This window comes from Gavialis gangeticus, unplaced genomic scaffold (assembly GCF_001723915.1).
Source record: "Gavialis gangeticus isolate Ggan-Ray unplaced genomic scaffold, GavGan_comp1, whole genome shotgun sequence".
Taxonomy (NCBI): domain Eukaryota; kingdom Metazoa; phylum Chordata; order Crocodylia; family Gavialidae; genus Gavialis; species Gavialis gangeticus.
The window spans coordinates 142,483,795-142,499,758 of record NW_017729032.1 but is presented as its reverse complement, the minus strand read 5'-3'; the positions used below and the strand labels follow the sequence as shown (position 1 = coordinate 142,499,758).

Sequence of the window (15,964 nt, the reverse complement as noted above, 5' to 3'; positions counted from 1 at the left end):
GGGGTCCCCCCATAGTCCCCTCCCCCCTCCTCCAGCCCTACCCCTGCCCCCTACTTACTGGGTCCAGCTCCCTGCGGTGGTGAGCGGGGACTGCCCAAATCTCCGAAGTTCTCTGAATCTTTTCCAAATTGATTCAGACCTTTTTATTGGTCTCCCAATTTGATTCAGATTTGAAGATTTGGCTGCCAAATCGGGCCAAATCTCCTTTGAATCAAATCAGCACCTGAAGCTTCTCACAGCCCTACTGCACAGCTAATGACAGTGCCGTAACAGTGGTGCCACAGGAAACACTGCACCAGGACTTGGCAACAGAGTAACTTTTTTTTTTTTTTTTAAAGCATACTCAGGTGCTCATTTATGGGTGTTTAGAGTTGAGACTAGAACTTGCTACTTAATGATGCACATCCAGCAGAGGGAGTGAAAGACCATGCATTTCCTTTGGATGTTACATAGGAAATACATTGTGCATGTTCATATAATATGATATGTATTTTTACATTCTCTGTAGTGGGAAAGTGGAGATGAAGGAAAACCATTTGGTTACTCTGAGTATTCATCAAACCATTCCAATTGTTACAAAATTACAGAACTCTTTTTTTTTTTTTTTTAAATAAGAATACTTGAGGTCAGCACACACCACTTCAAGGTCTTCTGGTTTGTCTCGTTTTATTTTTTCCTGTAGTAGAAAAGAACTCATTTTGTTACAATCTCATCTACTTTCTACAGTATATGGAAAAATACAGAACTTTTAACACTTTAATAAATATATAGGTTAAATACTTATCTGGAAATTGCACCTGCAACACACTGACATAACTTAACTGGACTGGTACTATATTCACACATTTCAGACAAGAGAATTAAAACAGCCCCATTAAAGTGTAATATTTGAACTTCATCTTTCATAGTAGCGTAAAGCTAATTGGGATACTTTACCTCTGTACTGTGCTTCCCCTTCCTTGTGAAATTCATGCTGTCTTGGATATAAACATGGCCTGTTCAGTTATAAAATAATTGCCATGCTATTTTTATTAGAAAGCTTTCACCAGAAAGGGGCTACTAAAGAATAATATTAAGGTAAATAAATTCTAGTTTTTCTATCCAGAATGATTCAAAGCCACTGACTACCCACTCATATAGTACATACTATAAGATTTCTAAATCAAAATTACAAAACCACTCTATTATCAGTTTACAAAAATGGAACCAAGCATCCAAAGTGAGTGGTTTGTTTTTCTGTTTTCTTGTTTTTTCTACTAAGAAAAAGTCACTAGGTATTATGCTGAGAAGAAAAGTCATGCTTATGCTAGCCAGAAAGCAGTGTTGCTGCTGACTACATAAAAACCGAGTGGTAACTAAGAACTTCCTCTGGGTGATACACCTGCAATAGGCTTCCAGCATTCTGTTTAGTCATAGTGACCTGTAAGTAAAAATTGAACAATCATAGCACACCATATAGTTTCTTTGATAGTCTGCTGCCTGTGCAGCAGTTTCCAAAGGTGTCTGTCTCTTTAAAGAAAGGTGGGGGGGCAGGACTGTTTGAAATATAATTCTCTGCTCTAGGGGGCATATGGTGGCGGTTTTTCCCCTGGCAGGAAATAAGTTGGTGTATATAGTGGTGGAGCATTTGGAGGTAGACCATAATTAGAGCTGGAGTGGGATGGAGGCTGAGTATCATCAGATAAAGAAATATCTGTAGATGACGATCCTGGAAAATTGCTGGCAGGCTGTAATGAGACAAAGAAAAATAACTTCTTCAGTACAAGAGTGCAACCAGGTTTGCAGATATGCTGTATTAAGTGTATTATATATAACATATAAACATTAAATAATAAATCCTAGAGCTAAACCTCTTGGGCATCTTTATTGCAGCAATTACTGTAATATAGGTTTCGTTAAGATTATTACATACAGTGCATATCAAGGTGACACAGTTTATACTTTGTAATCCAGGTTTAAGTTTTCAGTAAGACTTAAGCTACAAATTACCCTGCATGAAAGTAACTGTAAGAAAAAAAAAACACAAAACATACATTTGTAAGAGAGACACTCTACTTTCCCAGGTAAGTCACTGTATCTGACTGGTCTTCAAGATGTGTGGAGCTGTTTATTTAAATCCGTGTTGATACTTGGAAAGTTTAAGGCAGGGGTGGCCAACCTGCAGCACAGGTGCCATAATGAGCATGGGTAGCCCCTGCTTGTGGCATGTGGCAGGTCAGGGAGCAAACAGGCAGCACAGCAGCAGGGAGCAGAAAAGAGCAGCAGGTAGGGCAGAGGAATGGGACTGAAGTGGCAGTTAGGAAGGGTGTGGTGCTTAATTTGTGGCACACCTGCCAAACAGGTTGGCCCCTGCTGATGTAAGGGCTAAAGGCCTTATATAGAAATGTGTTATTTGTGGATAAAATCCACATTCTTGTATCTACTGGAACTATTATGGCCTACAGGGCAAGTACTTTTGAGTGGCTGTACTTGTGACCTGGTTTAACACTGAAACGTTAAGTCAGTGGTGCCAAGCATACACCCTGTTATCTATCCCCAGGCTGCCCCTCTGTCTGAATGGACCTGGGCCAACCTCCGGGGCAGGACATCCATCCTGGCCACTCCAGGAACTGTGCCACACATGGTGCCCACCCCAGGTACTCCTGGATGTGTACTGCATGCTGTGCCTGCTTTAGCTAGTCTGGAACCAGCACTGCACGGGGTGCCCACAGGTCCTGGACCATGTGGAGCAGGCACCCTGTGCAGCAGTCCTGGAACAGCTCCCTCCCCTGTGGCTGGAACAGGTGGCACAATCTGGCTGGGCGGGTGTCATGTGTAGCATGGTGCCCACTGGCTGTTCTGGGATTCATGCTATGTGTAGTGCCTGCCCCAGCTGGACTGCACTGCCCATGCCACTTGTTCCAGCTGCTCCAGGATCTGCACCACATGTGATGCCCTCCTCAATCGCTCTGGGATGTAGACAACATGCAGCATGAATCCAGGAACAGGGACTGGATGCAGGGGGAGCATGGGATCTGGGATCCCACTGACTGACCCCATGTCACTCATCTGGACTGTGGGGCCAGATGAATGTGACACCCCTGTAGGCCCTTTGGGCTGGTTCTTCAGTAAGAATAGTGCTTATGAAACCAAGCCCTGTTTGAGAGAGAATCAATCACAGCATTTGTTTAAAAAATAACAGGGGAAGTTTTTGGACAGATCTGGAGTGAAATCCTGACACTGTTTGCAATGGGAATGTTACTTTCAATAACCCCCACATGTTAGGACATGCCATGCAGTGGGCTTCAGTGCAAGTGATGAGCACCCAGGTGCAGTCCCAAAAGAAAATGAAAATCTTTCATGGCAAATATAATATCCTGGCAGATAAACTCCACTGTCCCAGTATTACCTCACCCATTCTTTCCTAGAACACTGGCACCGTCCCTGCAACTAGGCTAGCTCCTCCTCTTGGAGATGGTGTTCTCTCCTTACATGCATGGATCTCTCAAAAGGAGTTCTCTGAAAGCAGATAGCAAAACTTTGAAGTCAAGAGCCCCTGTGTGGGTCTGAAAGGAGAATTGTGTCCTCCATTTATATATTAATTGGTTTAAATAGTATTAGTTATGTCTGAAAAGGGGGAGGGGGGTACTGGGTATGTCATACACAAGCTGAACTTTTAAGATACAAATGCAGTATTGACATATTACAGTTGAAAAGACAGAACAATAGAAAAGCAGGGCTGGAAGGCACCTCCAGAGGTCATTTAGTCCAACTAGATAATAGTACTAACACTGCTACAGAACATGGCTTTACCAGCCCTTAAAGCCACTGGTGACAGTTTCACAATGAACCAAGAATCTTCTCTCTCATCTGATTTCTGGTGGTTGGTAATGATTAGAACAGCAGTCACTCCTGTTAGCGTCATTTGCACAATTATCCACTCACCAGATCAGATAGCAGGTCTGTTACCAAAGAGCAGGACTAGATTACAGCATTAAAAAATAACCTGTGTTATTAATCCCTTCTAGAAATAGCTCTAACTTTACAAACAGAAACTCTGTCTTATATACTTGTAAAATCCAAATGCCTCATGTCATGTTTTGCTATTATCTGCTTGGGGGAGAGGTATAGCAAACGGCCATTGAACATGAACACAAACATTCATTGGTGCAACAGCAAACCACTCACCCAGGTGAATGCACTAGGGTAGAGCATCAGCTTCTCTCTTAAACATACTCTTCTCATTCTTTGTAGCCTAATGAATCCTTGAGTGTTCTGTGAGGTAGAGATGTGGGTTTGACACCTTCAGGCAGAGAGAGAAACTGAATTCTGATCTCTCTCAACCTGCATGAATGGGTGGTGGTGGTGCTCTGGTTTTGAAACAGACCTTAGCAATTTTGCACAAGGAGAGCATTCAGAGTTGTGCATCCTAAATATAGGAAGGCATCTCCTTTCAGCCTAGAGTGAGGCACCAACATCCCATACACTAGAACAGGCTAAAGTAACTAACCATATTGGATTTTCAAGATTTGACATTCTACAACTTTACTGCTGCCAAATTTCCAGACTCATGAGGAGCTTTGGGCCCTATGGGCTGGATCCAGTGCCTGAGCAAGAGCTGTGTCAGGCCCTAGTGCCCAATCCTGGTATGGGAGGCTGTGAGGGGGTAGCGCAGGGCCCCTGGGACTGAATCCCAGCATGCAGACTGGCCCTGTGCCACTTACCTGGCACACATGGCCACAAAATTAAGTACTGCTGGTCTAGGGAGCCTGGCCATCTAAATCGGTAATAGATTCCACTGTGGACAATATGTTTGGTGGTGTAACTGCATTGTCAGTAAGATATTTGCTGGAATAGCACTCCAACCCTAAATAATTATGCTGGCAGAATGAAACTGTAGAACCAGCTTAAGGCTCCAGTAGGTGTAAGTCACTTGTGACTTTCATTCTATATAAATAACTAACCTGATTTCCCTGTTGCATATATTCAATTTGATCTTTGGTTTATCGGTAAACTAGTATGGAGTAACTGAAAACTCACACAGTTTGTCTCATCATAAATGTCCAGCTAAGCTGTAGAATCATAGAATCATAGAGAATCAGCCATAGAGAATCACAGAAGCAATGAGTCGGAAGGGACCCGGACAGATCATCTAGTCCGACCCCCTGCCATGGGCAGGAGGGAGCACTGGGGGCGGCAGGGGTCATATCCAGACTCCTCTTGAAGATTTCCAGGGAAGGTGAGAGCACCACCTCTCTGGGAAGCCTATTCCAGGCTCTGGCCACCCCTACTGTGAAGTAGTTCTTCCTAATATCTAACCTAAACCTATCCTCCCTTAGCTTGTGGCCGTTGTTCCTGGTGACCCCAAGGTACAATACCTAGGGAGACTGATGTTCTATTTAGAATGGTATCTATAATAGCCAGCATGTGGATGATACTCTGGAAAAGATGCTTTTTAAATGTCACCCCACTACAGGAGATAAACAGGTTACTTAGGGCTACAGGCCAGAGCTATCTCCGATTGAAATATACAGTTCCAAGGCTTCTCCTGGAATTGGGGCTGGCATCACTATTTTGTATGGGGCACAGTCTGGTCAGTGAGCTCTGAGACCACCTACTGCATCAAACCTTGCATGGGGCCAACACGGAAGAATGCTCAGTTTGTGGGTAATAGGGCTTAGGTACTCAGTAGTGTCAAGACACTGGCAGCTCCGGATATGCTTAGATGCAGGCTTGTAGGGACTGATGATGAACAAGTGTCCACCTCTGGACATTTGATGCCTCAAAGGCTAAGAAGCATCTGATTTGGGTTTGGAAGATCTACCTTTTGGACTTAGGAGTCCAAACCTCATTTGACTGCCCTCCTTTGACACCTAAATATTTTTCTAGACCTAACCCAGATATCTCTTCACTAATAAAGTTGGTCGTAGCCTACAAATATGGTTATTTCAGAACTGGTTTGTTGTTACTTACAAAAATTTCAAATAGGATGATGATTGTCTCGGTAGACTGAACATCTTCACTAAGCTAGCAATTGCTCATATATATAAGATTTTTATACTAGTGCTGCAGTTCATTCCCTCCACACTGCAGCATGATTATATCTTACATTTAGGAAAGCTGTTTTTTCTTGGAGAGGGATTAATAGCTTGAACTGTGGAAGCCCAAGCTGTCAGCTGACTGCCTCTGACTATCAGATAGAAAAGGAAAGGAAAATGAACTCATTTAAAAATATTTAGCAATATATGAAAAAGGATGAAGCTGTCTATTTTGCAGTGTATTTGGAAATTCTGGTTAAAGACAGCAAGCAGTTTGTATGGTCTGACATGAATTCTACAGTTACTTCTGTGGTCTCTTCAGTTGTTTTATATTGATCCTCTTTTCTCTAAAGACCATTTCTCTACTCTCAGTCCACACTTAATTGCTCTCTGTTGAACTCTTAGAAAACTGGAGCATTTTCATTGAGAACTGGAAGTGGTCCCTCATTACTGTCTCTCTGCCAGTGCATGAAGGTATGTGATGCATACACTAGACTATGCAGATGTGATTGACCATATCAAGTTTTCAGAATCTGATGTTCTACAACTGTACTGGCCTCACAGCTCTTACTAGGCATTTAGTGATGTAAATATTTATGAGTTCCTCTATGGTGCATATCAGTTTAATCCACCTACTTCTGTGGCTTACCTTGCTGTGGTACCTATGCAGCCTGCAAACAGTTAAATTGATTTATCAACATGGCCTGCTTCTGAAGGATCAGAGATAGAGATAGCTGGATTCAGTGAAGGAGAAAAGGGCCTATCTCTTTGCATAGTACAGGGAGAGAGTTTGATGTCTCTGAATAGCGAGCCAGAAAATCTGCATGCTCAAAGAGCTACCTGGCACTTACTGTTGGGAAAGGCTGGGATGATGGGGAGTAAGTGAACCACCAACCCTTTTTCTAGGGTGTAGCTATCTGATGCAGGCTGCAGGCAGGCACCTCCCTCCCCTCAGGCTAGCTGTCTAGGCTTGTTCTATCAAAAAAACAGACAGGGCTTGAAGCCACAGGAAGAGGAGGTTGTGGTGATGCTAGTGGTACTTACCTTGTTCCGGCAACCGTTAACAAGCCATGGGCTGGAACAACCCTGCTCTGGTCCAATGCAGGCTGGGTACCTCTGATAGCACAGCAGCAGAACAGGGACTTTCCTTGCAGCTGCACCGTGGCCAGGAAGCTAAGAGCTACATCTGTGCTGCTACTGCTTCTCCCTGTGCACTCCCCCTCACTCTGTGGCTGCAGCATAGGCACAGCTTCAAGCTAGTGGGGAGTTGTGCTAGGTCCTGAATGCTGGAAACTGCATCTGCACTGCTACTGCTCTGACCTGCTTCCCTTTCATTTCCCCCATTTCTTTTGTGCCCCCATCGCATCCTGGCTGCAGTGTGGGTGCAGCTGCAAGCTGCTCAGCCTCAATGCAGATCCCCACCCACTGGAAGCTGCCCACACTGCAGCCAGGGGGAGGAAGGAGCTCCTCACTGCTTGACTCCAGCATGGGCCACCGGCACTGACACAGGTAAAACCCTTGAGCTCTATGGCTAGATCCAGTGGTTGCATGGGATGCATCTGGCCCACAGGTCATATGTTGCTTTATAACTAACTTGCAGTTACCATATTTTTGGTGTATAAGACCAAAAGTAGCACCCCTCCCAAATGATAAAATTGTGCCTTCATGACACTCTCCTTTCCTGCTTTCCCCAGCAGTCCCTGGAAGGCTGTCTCCTAAAAGTCACTTCAGCATATACACAGGGAAGAATGGGGGTCTTCTACTATAGCTCCTCCATTCTTCCCACTGGTGTCTCCCAGCTCACATTCAAGGTACAGCTACTCCTTGCTTAAAGTCGTAGTTACATTCTTGAAAAATGTCTTTAAGTGAAACGATGTTAAGCAAATCCAGTTACGTCACAGTAGTTACCCACCAGCAGGCAGCAGCCAATCAACGTTATAAATGAACATCGCGCAACTTTAAACAAGTATGTTCTCCAATAGATCAGCAATGTAATAATGAAACAACGTTAACTGGGACGATCTTAAGTGACGAGTACCTGTACCAGTACCTAATTTCAATCACCTGGTATTTTTCCGTCTGTAACTTTGGTGTAAAAGGTGCACCTTACATTAAGCACTCTATTTGTGTGAAGGGGGATGAGACATCTTATACATGGGAAAATACAGTAGTTCATTTGCCTAGGAAATGGGAGATATGGATTCAACGCTCTCATCCTGGGAGAGATCAAACCTGAATCTTCCATGTGGCAAGACAGCATCTGAACAACCAGGATAAAGTAAAGGGAAATGGAGAAGGGAGGGAGAAAAGAGTAAGAGATTGAGTAGAGGATGTCTGGAGCACGGGGTATGTTAGTTTTGTGACTGTAGGAGGGTGACAGGAGAGAGTTGGGAGAACAGATCAGGTTTCTTTGGTTAATCAGGTTAGTCCAGGGCATGTTGAGAATTTAAAATATGCTCAGTGAGTGGTGTGCTGTCAGCTTGCTTCATTCAACAATGAAGATAAATGATGCAGCGAGTTGCATTTTAAAGTTACACTCCCCACACAGAGCAGAGGCACTTCACAATGTTGCAGAAGCCAGCGGCTTTTTTTCAGTATTTTTGTACACACCGCGAAACCTTTACTTTCTTGCTAAACATGTTCAGTTCACACTCATCTTCCCAACTTAGCTTCCTCCCTTTCTGTCTGTTGCATCCAGTCCGACATATGGGCTGTGAGCTCTACAACACATCTGGGCCCAGATACTGGATTGAGTGTCCTAGACATTACCATAGTACAAATAATAATAATCAATGAAGACTCCTGAGAGCTAGAGCTAGACTGACCTTTGCGCTAGTAGCAAAGGGGAGTCCACTCTTCTCTACTACCATTAAATATCCAAAGCACGTGACTTACTACTGCAGTTTATATACTGATGAGTATCCTCTGGTTTCCAAGAAGACTTACAAGAGGAACAGAATTTAGTATTGTACCTGGAGAGGTAAAGGATATGATGAGTATGCAGGGATGGCTGCTGCAGAGGGACAAAAGCCAGCATATGTCAGGATCTGCTGAGCTGGATTGTACAGGATCTGAGGAGGAGGGGCAGAGCTGAAAGCAATTTGTGACAGAGGTACCTGTTGGACATAAAAGATGACAGTATTAGTGAATGCATCTGTAATTAGTTTTCCTTTTCCCCCCTCCCCTAATTTCTCTCGCATCAGACTAAGAGTGATTCATTTAACACCTTTCTTTTTCCTATTTTTGTATTTCCCTGGCAAAACTGGTGTTATATGTCACAACTTTTCCTTTTGTGGTGATTCAGAATGTTACCTTGTAGCGTGATCTCACCTTCCATCCTTTGCACGTTACTACATTAAGCGTCACAATGTGCCCTGTAATCTAGATAACTAATCTGGACAACCCAAGGCACTCTGGTATTATGTCCATACACATCCTTCCCCAGAGACACATGGGGTATGTGCATGCACATGTATATGTAGGGTGCTTTAGTGGTTGATTTCTGGGGTTGAGGGGGGGGGCGTGTCTGAAGTTAAAAAGCAGCTTTCATTTTCTTCTTCGAAGCATTTGGCACTTCCTGCTCACTACCTGATAATGCAGTGGCAGGACCCCACACTGAGAAACCTGAAGGCTTGACTCCCTCTCTCTTCTGCCTTTGTACCAATAGGGATATGTCTGTGCATCTGTGGAAGATGGTACAACACCTCCACTACTTGCTCTGGATGTATATACAACCAGCCTGTTGTATATCTCAGTCTCAAGCTGCACTTTGTTTTCTGACTGGGTCAGGACTGTCCAATTTCTAAGCTGCTAGGGGCTGCTCCCTGTACAAGTCACACCAGCAGGGGCCTCAATCGTGCAAGCCATGGGCTCGCTGCACCACATACCTAGGCAGCCTCCCCATCACTTCTGCATTGGATGGCACAACCCTCGGCAAACTGGCTGTGGCCTTCCCCCTTGCCTTGTGCAGTGGGTTTCTGCAGGAAGTGGAAGCCAGAGGAGGGACAAGAAGCCGGGAGAGCCTGGCTGCAGCCACAGCTGAAACAATATGGGAAGTGCTGGCCTTTTAGGAACCTGGAGCTGCAAATTAACCCATGCCAGGCTGCCACTGGATGGCCCTACACTAGGTGAAACGAGACTCTGCCCTTCTTGTCTAATTTGTGTCAGCTGACCTTGTAGGCCCCTACCTCTGCACAACAGTTTGAACAACTGGCACTCAAAATGATGCAGGCACAGAGAAAGGACTACCAGGATGCTGAAGGAAATGGAGCATCTCTTAGGACAGGACAGGATGCAAGAAGATCTTGGCTGGCTTAGCCTGGCAAAAAGAAGGCTGAGAGAGGACATGGTTGGTCTCCAGACCAAGCACCAGGGGGAAAAAATCCACTTAAGCAAAGAGACAAATGTTGGCATAAGATACAAAATGGCCATGAATAAATTTAGGCTAGAAACAAGGAGGTTCCTAAGCACTAGGGCTGCTTACAGATATATTAAAAAAATGGTGTTTTACTTCAAACTCCAGCCATCCCCGTGCTAAGCCCAGCACATGGCCAGAAGAGGCTTCGTACTAGTTGGACCTGGCTCGCCAAACGTCTGTATAGATCAGGTGCTGCAGCAGGGCTTTTTGGCACTTTTATCTAATAGCTGATTTCATCAGCTATTAGCTAAAAGCGACAAAAAGCCCTGCTGCAGCACCTGATCTATACAGATGCTGAGGAGCCAGGTCCAACTAATGCACTGCTGCTTCCAATAAAGTGCAGTTTGTGGCGCTTTTTCCATGTATGTCAGTGCCCTAGAGCACTGAGGTTTTAGAAGTACTTTTGAGTAGGAAGAGGGAACCCTTCTACCTCTAAGACAAAGCTCAGCCAGTTTATGAAAGTGATTATATAACCTGGTTACCTCCAATAACAGAGAACTGGACTTGAAGACACAGGGAGTCTCTTGTTCCTCAAATTAGGTCTCAGGCTACAAGCCCCACAGGGCAGGGACCAGTCTTCCAGGCCCACAGCCAGCCATGGAGAAGCGGGGAGGCATCACGTTATAAGAATTCCAGGGTCTCCCCCAGAAAAAGTCTGAAATACCAGGCTCAATTCCTTGCCCTTTTGATGATTTTAAGGCAACCCTTTCTCCACCTGTACTCCCCCCCCTTTTTTTTTCTGTACCTCACAGCTCTCAGTGCCTCTATCTCTCTTACCAGCCAATGTCCCCTTCCAATTACTGTCACTTTACCAACCGCCCTTAATGCTGCTGCCTCCCACCCCTGCACTCTATGCCAGGGGCAGGCAAAATACAGCCCGTGGGTTGGATGTGGCCTGCCAGACCATTCTATCCGGCCTGCGGGGCTCCTAACCAGTTTAGAAAATTAATATTTATCTGCCCTGTTGTATATGAATCTTGTAGAACTAAAGCAAAGCTTTGTAGTGCTAAAAGTGAGGCCATTTCTTTGTCCTTTCGCCTCCATTTCATAAAAGCGGACACAGCACTTACGAGACGGCTGGGTAAGAAGAGAAGTACTGTGTAAGGGTTACTGATAAGATATGAAACTAGCTGAATCCAGTCAACAGAGGAGTCTCGTCAACAGAGAAACCTTGAAAGTAGTACAAAGATTGTTTTTATAAAATACATCTTGGCAAAAATATGCGGGGCATGTAGTCACGAGAGTTAAACTTTGGTGTTCACGCTCACAATGCTGCTTAATTGGATAAAATAGTGATTTAGTTAATAAATAATTAAGTATTTTTACGAGCATGAGCTAATCACGAACTAACGCTGATGTACTAACAAAGTATAAAATAGTATTATATCTAGTCAGTGGGGTCCCTCCTCAGAGGCACCTCGCTGCAGCAAATAAAGATTCTGTATCTGACTTTGCATACTTGCTCTGCGTGATCATTGTGCCAGCCTAGAGCAAACTGCATGTGGCTTTAAGAGCGTAATTCGTAACAGCCCCTGGCTGCCTGTCATGGAGCCCTCAATGGCTTGCCAAAATTCAGTAAGTGGCCCTCCACCCGAAATAATTGCCCACCCCTGCTCTATACGTTTGCCCACTTTTTCAGCTGATACTGCTCCGCAGTACGTCAGAGGTCTCCCAGTGGCCGGGGGCCTGTTTGCTTGGCTCCAACTCCCCTGTTCAAAAGTGAAGTGGCTCAGAGGCTGCTTCACTCCAGGGCTCCCCATGCCCCTCATATAAAGAGAAGCAGTCTCTGACCACTCTGCTCATTACTCTCCCTCGCAGAATGAAAAAGAACTGATTATGCCTGACATAGTCTTACTCCTGCATCTCCCACACTCCTCGGCCAGAGACAGAGCTACACCCACTCTGCAGGAGAGGACCATGAAGCCACCCAGGCAGTCTCTTCCCAACAGTCCAGTCCAACTGAGTGGAGGAGACAAGGGTACATTTAGGGGTTTGTCCAAGTTGACCCAGGATAGTTGTACCTTCAGACATCTTCATGCCCATGGGCCTTTGTGTTGCATACATACCAAAAGCTATATCTGTGCTTAAAGCATAACAAAATGAAATAGTGATTTCCTCTTGAATGTTGGCTAGACAAATATTTATTATAATAAAGATCAGGTATCATGAGAGTAGGATCTGTGGTGGGGGTTGTATTTCTGCAGAAGAGAATGTCTCCGAGGTTCCTTCATGCCCCTGTGAAACTGTTGAAATGGAAGCAAATTGCCTTCCCATTGCTTTCTATGGGAAAAACAGTTGGCTATGAGCACAAAGGTTGCGGGCAGTTGCACAACATTTTGCTCTAAATTCATCCTTTTGCAAAAAAAAGAAATGTGGTCGTCTTTGTTTTTGGAGGGAGACATTTACTATGAAGGTTTATGGTGACACAGCATTCTGCTGTAACTGCTGCATTTCCAGAACTACTGATGCCTCCATGGCTGGCTGGGAAGAGAAGCTTCCCATCATTGAGAATGGTAACAGTATAATGAGATTAAGGCCTGCCTTTCACTTTGATAAAATGACTGAGTCAGATGTGTCAAAATGTGGCTCAGTCTGAATTGGAACAAAGCAAGGAAGGTAGGCTCAGCCTTAACTATCTGTTGACATTAGCAAAGCGACAAACACGGCTGTATAGCAACAGGAGACCCATACATTGCATTTGTACTCATTATCACTAAAACCAACTCCACTGCTTGTTTCATAGTAGATACATAGGGAGGTTTTAAAGCTTCCGCAAAGCAAAATTAGGGATTCTAATTTTTAAAGACAAAATACCAGTATACTATATATTTTTTTGCAGGAAAGTCCATTGGTAATTGCACTTTGGTAATTGCAGGTAATTGCACTTTGTTTTTCAAACATTCTCACATAACATGTTCTGCAGCCAGAATTCTCCAAAGATGCACGTGATTTTTTTTTCTAGACATCCTTGCTGTCTCTTGGAATTCATCCTTAGAGAATTGCTCTGAGGCAGGATGGACACAAATTATCTTCACAAATGCCTGTGGGCATTTTTGTGGGAAGTCTACATCCTGAAAGAGAGATGATGACTCAGGTTTTAAATATTTGTTAAATCAACCTTGTACCATTTTGTCTGCCTTTTCCTGCCCTGCTTAATGTTTTCTTAGTCCCCAGTTTCCTAAAAGCTGTGTATTCATATGCTATTTCTTCACTGAGGCAGAGTAGCAAACCAGTAAACTAGATACTGAAGGTTACCGCAAAGGAAGAGAATCTGCTGTAGTGCAATTCTACACTCTTTGTTGTTGTTTTTAAAGTGCATTTCCAAAAATGCATGGCTCCCTGTTTAAATAAATGGTTGTGGTAATTCATACAAGTTCATGTTTCCTCCTAAGCAAATAAGGGGCTTGCTTCCATCCCTCATTCCTCAACTCCTGTATTAAGGAGCTTGAGCTTCTTTTACTTTTAGGGTCATAGGAAAGTGGGGCTATAAGAGACCTCATAAAGTCAATTAGACCAGCCCCCTGCTCAAGGCAGGATCATCCCTAACTAAACCATACCAGCTAAGTATCTGTCTAACCTGCTTTTGAAGGTTTCCAAGCATGGCGATTCCACAACTTCTCTAGATAGCCTGCTGAGATGCCTGACCATCTTCATAGTCAGAAAGTTCCTCCTAATCTCCAGCCTAAACTTCCCCTGCTGCAGCTTGAAGCCATTGCTCCTACTCCTGTCCCCTACTGCCACAGAGAAAAACCCATCTCCATCCTTTCTATAATCACCCTTCAGGTATTTGAAGACTGTTATCAAATCCCCCTCAGTCTTTTTGTCTCCAGGCTAAATCACCCTAGTTCTTTCAGCCTTTCCTCATTAAATCTTATCTCCCAGGCCCTGATCATATTTGCTGCCCTGCACTGGACTCTTTCCAAACTGTCCACATCTTTATTGAAGTGTGGGGCCCAAAACTGGACGCAGTACTCCAGGTGGGGCCTCACCAGTGCTTAACAGAGCAGAAGAATCACTTCTCTTGATTTGCAACTGACAGTCTTGTTAATACAACACACGATGCTGTTGGCTTTTTTTTTTGCAACAAGAGAATATGTTGCCTTGTTTACATCCTACGGTTACCCCCAAATGCTTCTCTGCAGTACTGCAACCTAGACAGCTATTCCTCTGTCTGTAATCAGATCAGCTTTGCTCCAGAACAAGTGACTGAGAGGCTGTCACTATATTTTCGTTCCACAGCTTTTTGCTGCTTTGACAGTTGGAGTGAGTGCTCCCATGTATAAATGCACGCTTAGTATGTACTGACATGTTACACATTGTTTCTTGTAGGAACATTTCAACAGTTCCACATCCCATCAGATTAATGCAAAAATAGGCATTTTGAGTTAAACTCACCCCTCCTCAAGGTGCCAGCCTGATTCTCATTAAAGCATTAGCTAAACTAGGACTTGAGTGCGTCACAGACCTTGTGTATGGTATCTGCAGGAGTGAATTCCGCTATTCCAGCCTAACCCTCGAGAAGCATTTGCAATTCCTTTTGGCTTTGGTCAGATTTCAAAATTTCGCAGCAATCTGCAACTACCCTGATCACCCAATGGAAGGCACTGGCCAGGCTTCTATGCACTGACCTTCACGCTCTATGGTACCCCAAACAGTGGAGGATGACAAAAGCTGAAAATGAGTAGTCACAGCTGAGCAGGAACTACACCATGGGTCAAGTCATTTTCACTCCTGATTCATGTCTAAGCAACTCATGATCACTGGAACGAACCAGCCTGGAAAAACATGCTGGCCCAGGAACACAAGAACAACTGCAGCCAAAGAAAGGTGGAGCTATGGGGACCCAATAGGGAAGACAAGGAGAAAGCAAAATGGATGTGTCAGCACTGTGCAGTCGACTACTTAGCCTAGGGCCAGGCTGGATGCTGGTTTCTCAACCTTTGATTTGTCTTATTTTGTATTTCTTTTTCCTCCTTTCACCTTTGTTCCTCCTTTATCCCCTCCTTTGCCATTCTCCTTGTGTCCTTTCCCTACCTGCTCTCACCAAATGCACAGAGAGGATATGAGTAGCAATGGAAAGCTGCTTTTACTCCCTAGAGTGAAAGCAGCCATGGGCTGCTCATAACTAAATGGCTGCTATTTATTACTGGCTCTCTGGTAACGCTCCTCATACCAGTCCCTTTGGAACCCACAAGCCCCCTTCCCAATCTCGTATACAGACTGTACATGTTGCTAAGTGTGCTCATTTACCCCAGGTAGGAGGACAACTTCTACTATACCTTTTACAGGCTTCTGACCCAGGCAAGGTTAAAATAACTCAAAGACTAGGAACAAACCGGTTTATGTGTAATGTCTAAGTGATCAGAAACTGGTTTAAACCTGTAACAGAACAGATGTTCAGTACACATAAGTCAGTTTGAAAATGGCTGAAACCAGTTTGTGATAAACCTGGCTGAATGTAGTATCAGATGTAACTGATTTAGGTCAAACCGGTTTATGCAATGTCTGTCCCACACCCCTTGCTGGTTTA

General features: G+C 44.3%; 1 protein-coding gene across 1 annotated transcript in view; it reads right to left on the bottom strand.

Moving 5' to 3' along the window:
• Positions 1 to 605: 605 nt before the first annotated feature.
• The window catches only part of TMEM255B (transmembrane protein 255B), a 200,997-nt gene continuing 185,638 nt past the window's right edge, over positions 606 to 15,964 (bottom strand). The window contains exons 8-9 of the mRNA XM_019525435.1: positions 8,990 to 9,133; positions 606 to 1,727 (exon numbers count right to left, since the gene is read on the bottom strand). Coding sequence (XP_019380980.1) covers positions 1,560 to 1,727; positions 8,990 to 9,133 — 312 coding nt within the window. The 3' untranslated portion in view covers positions 606 to 1,559. The remainder of the gene's footprint in view (positions 1,728 to 8,989; positions 9,134 to 15,964) is intronic.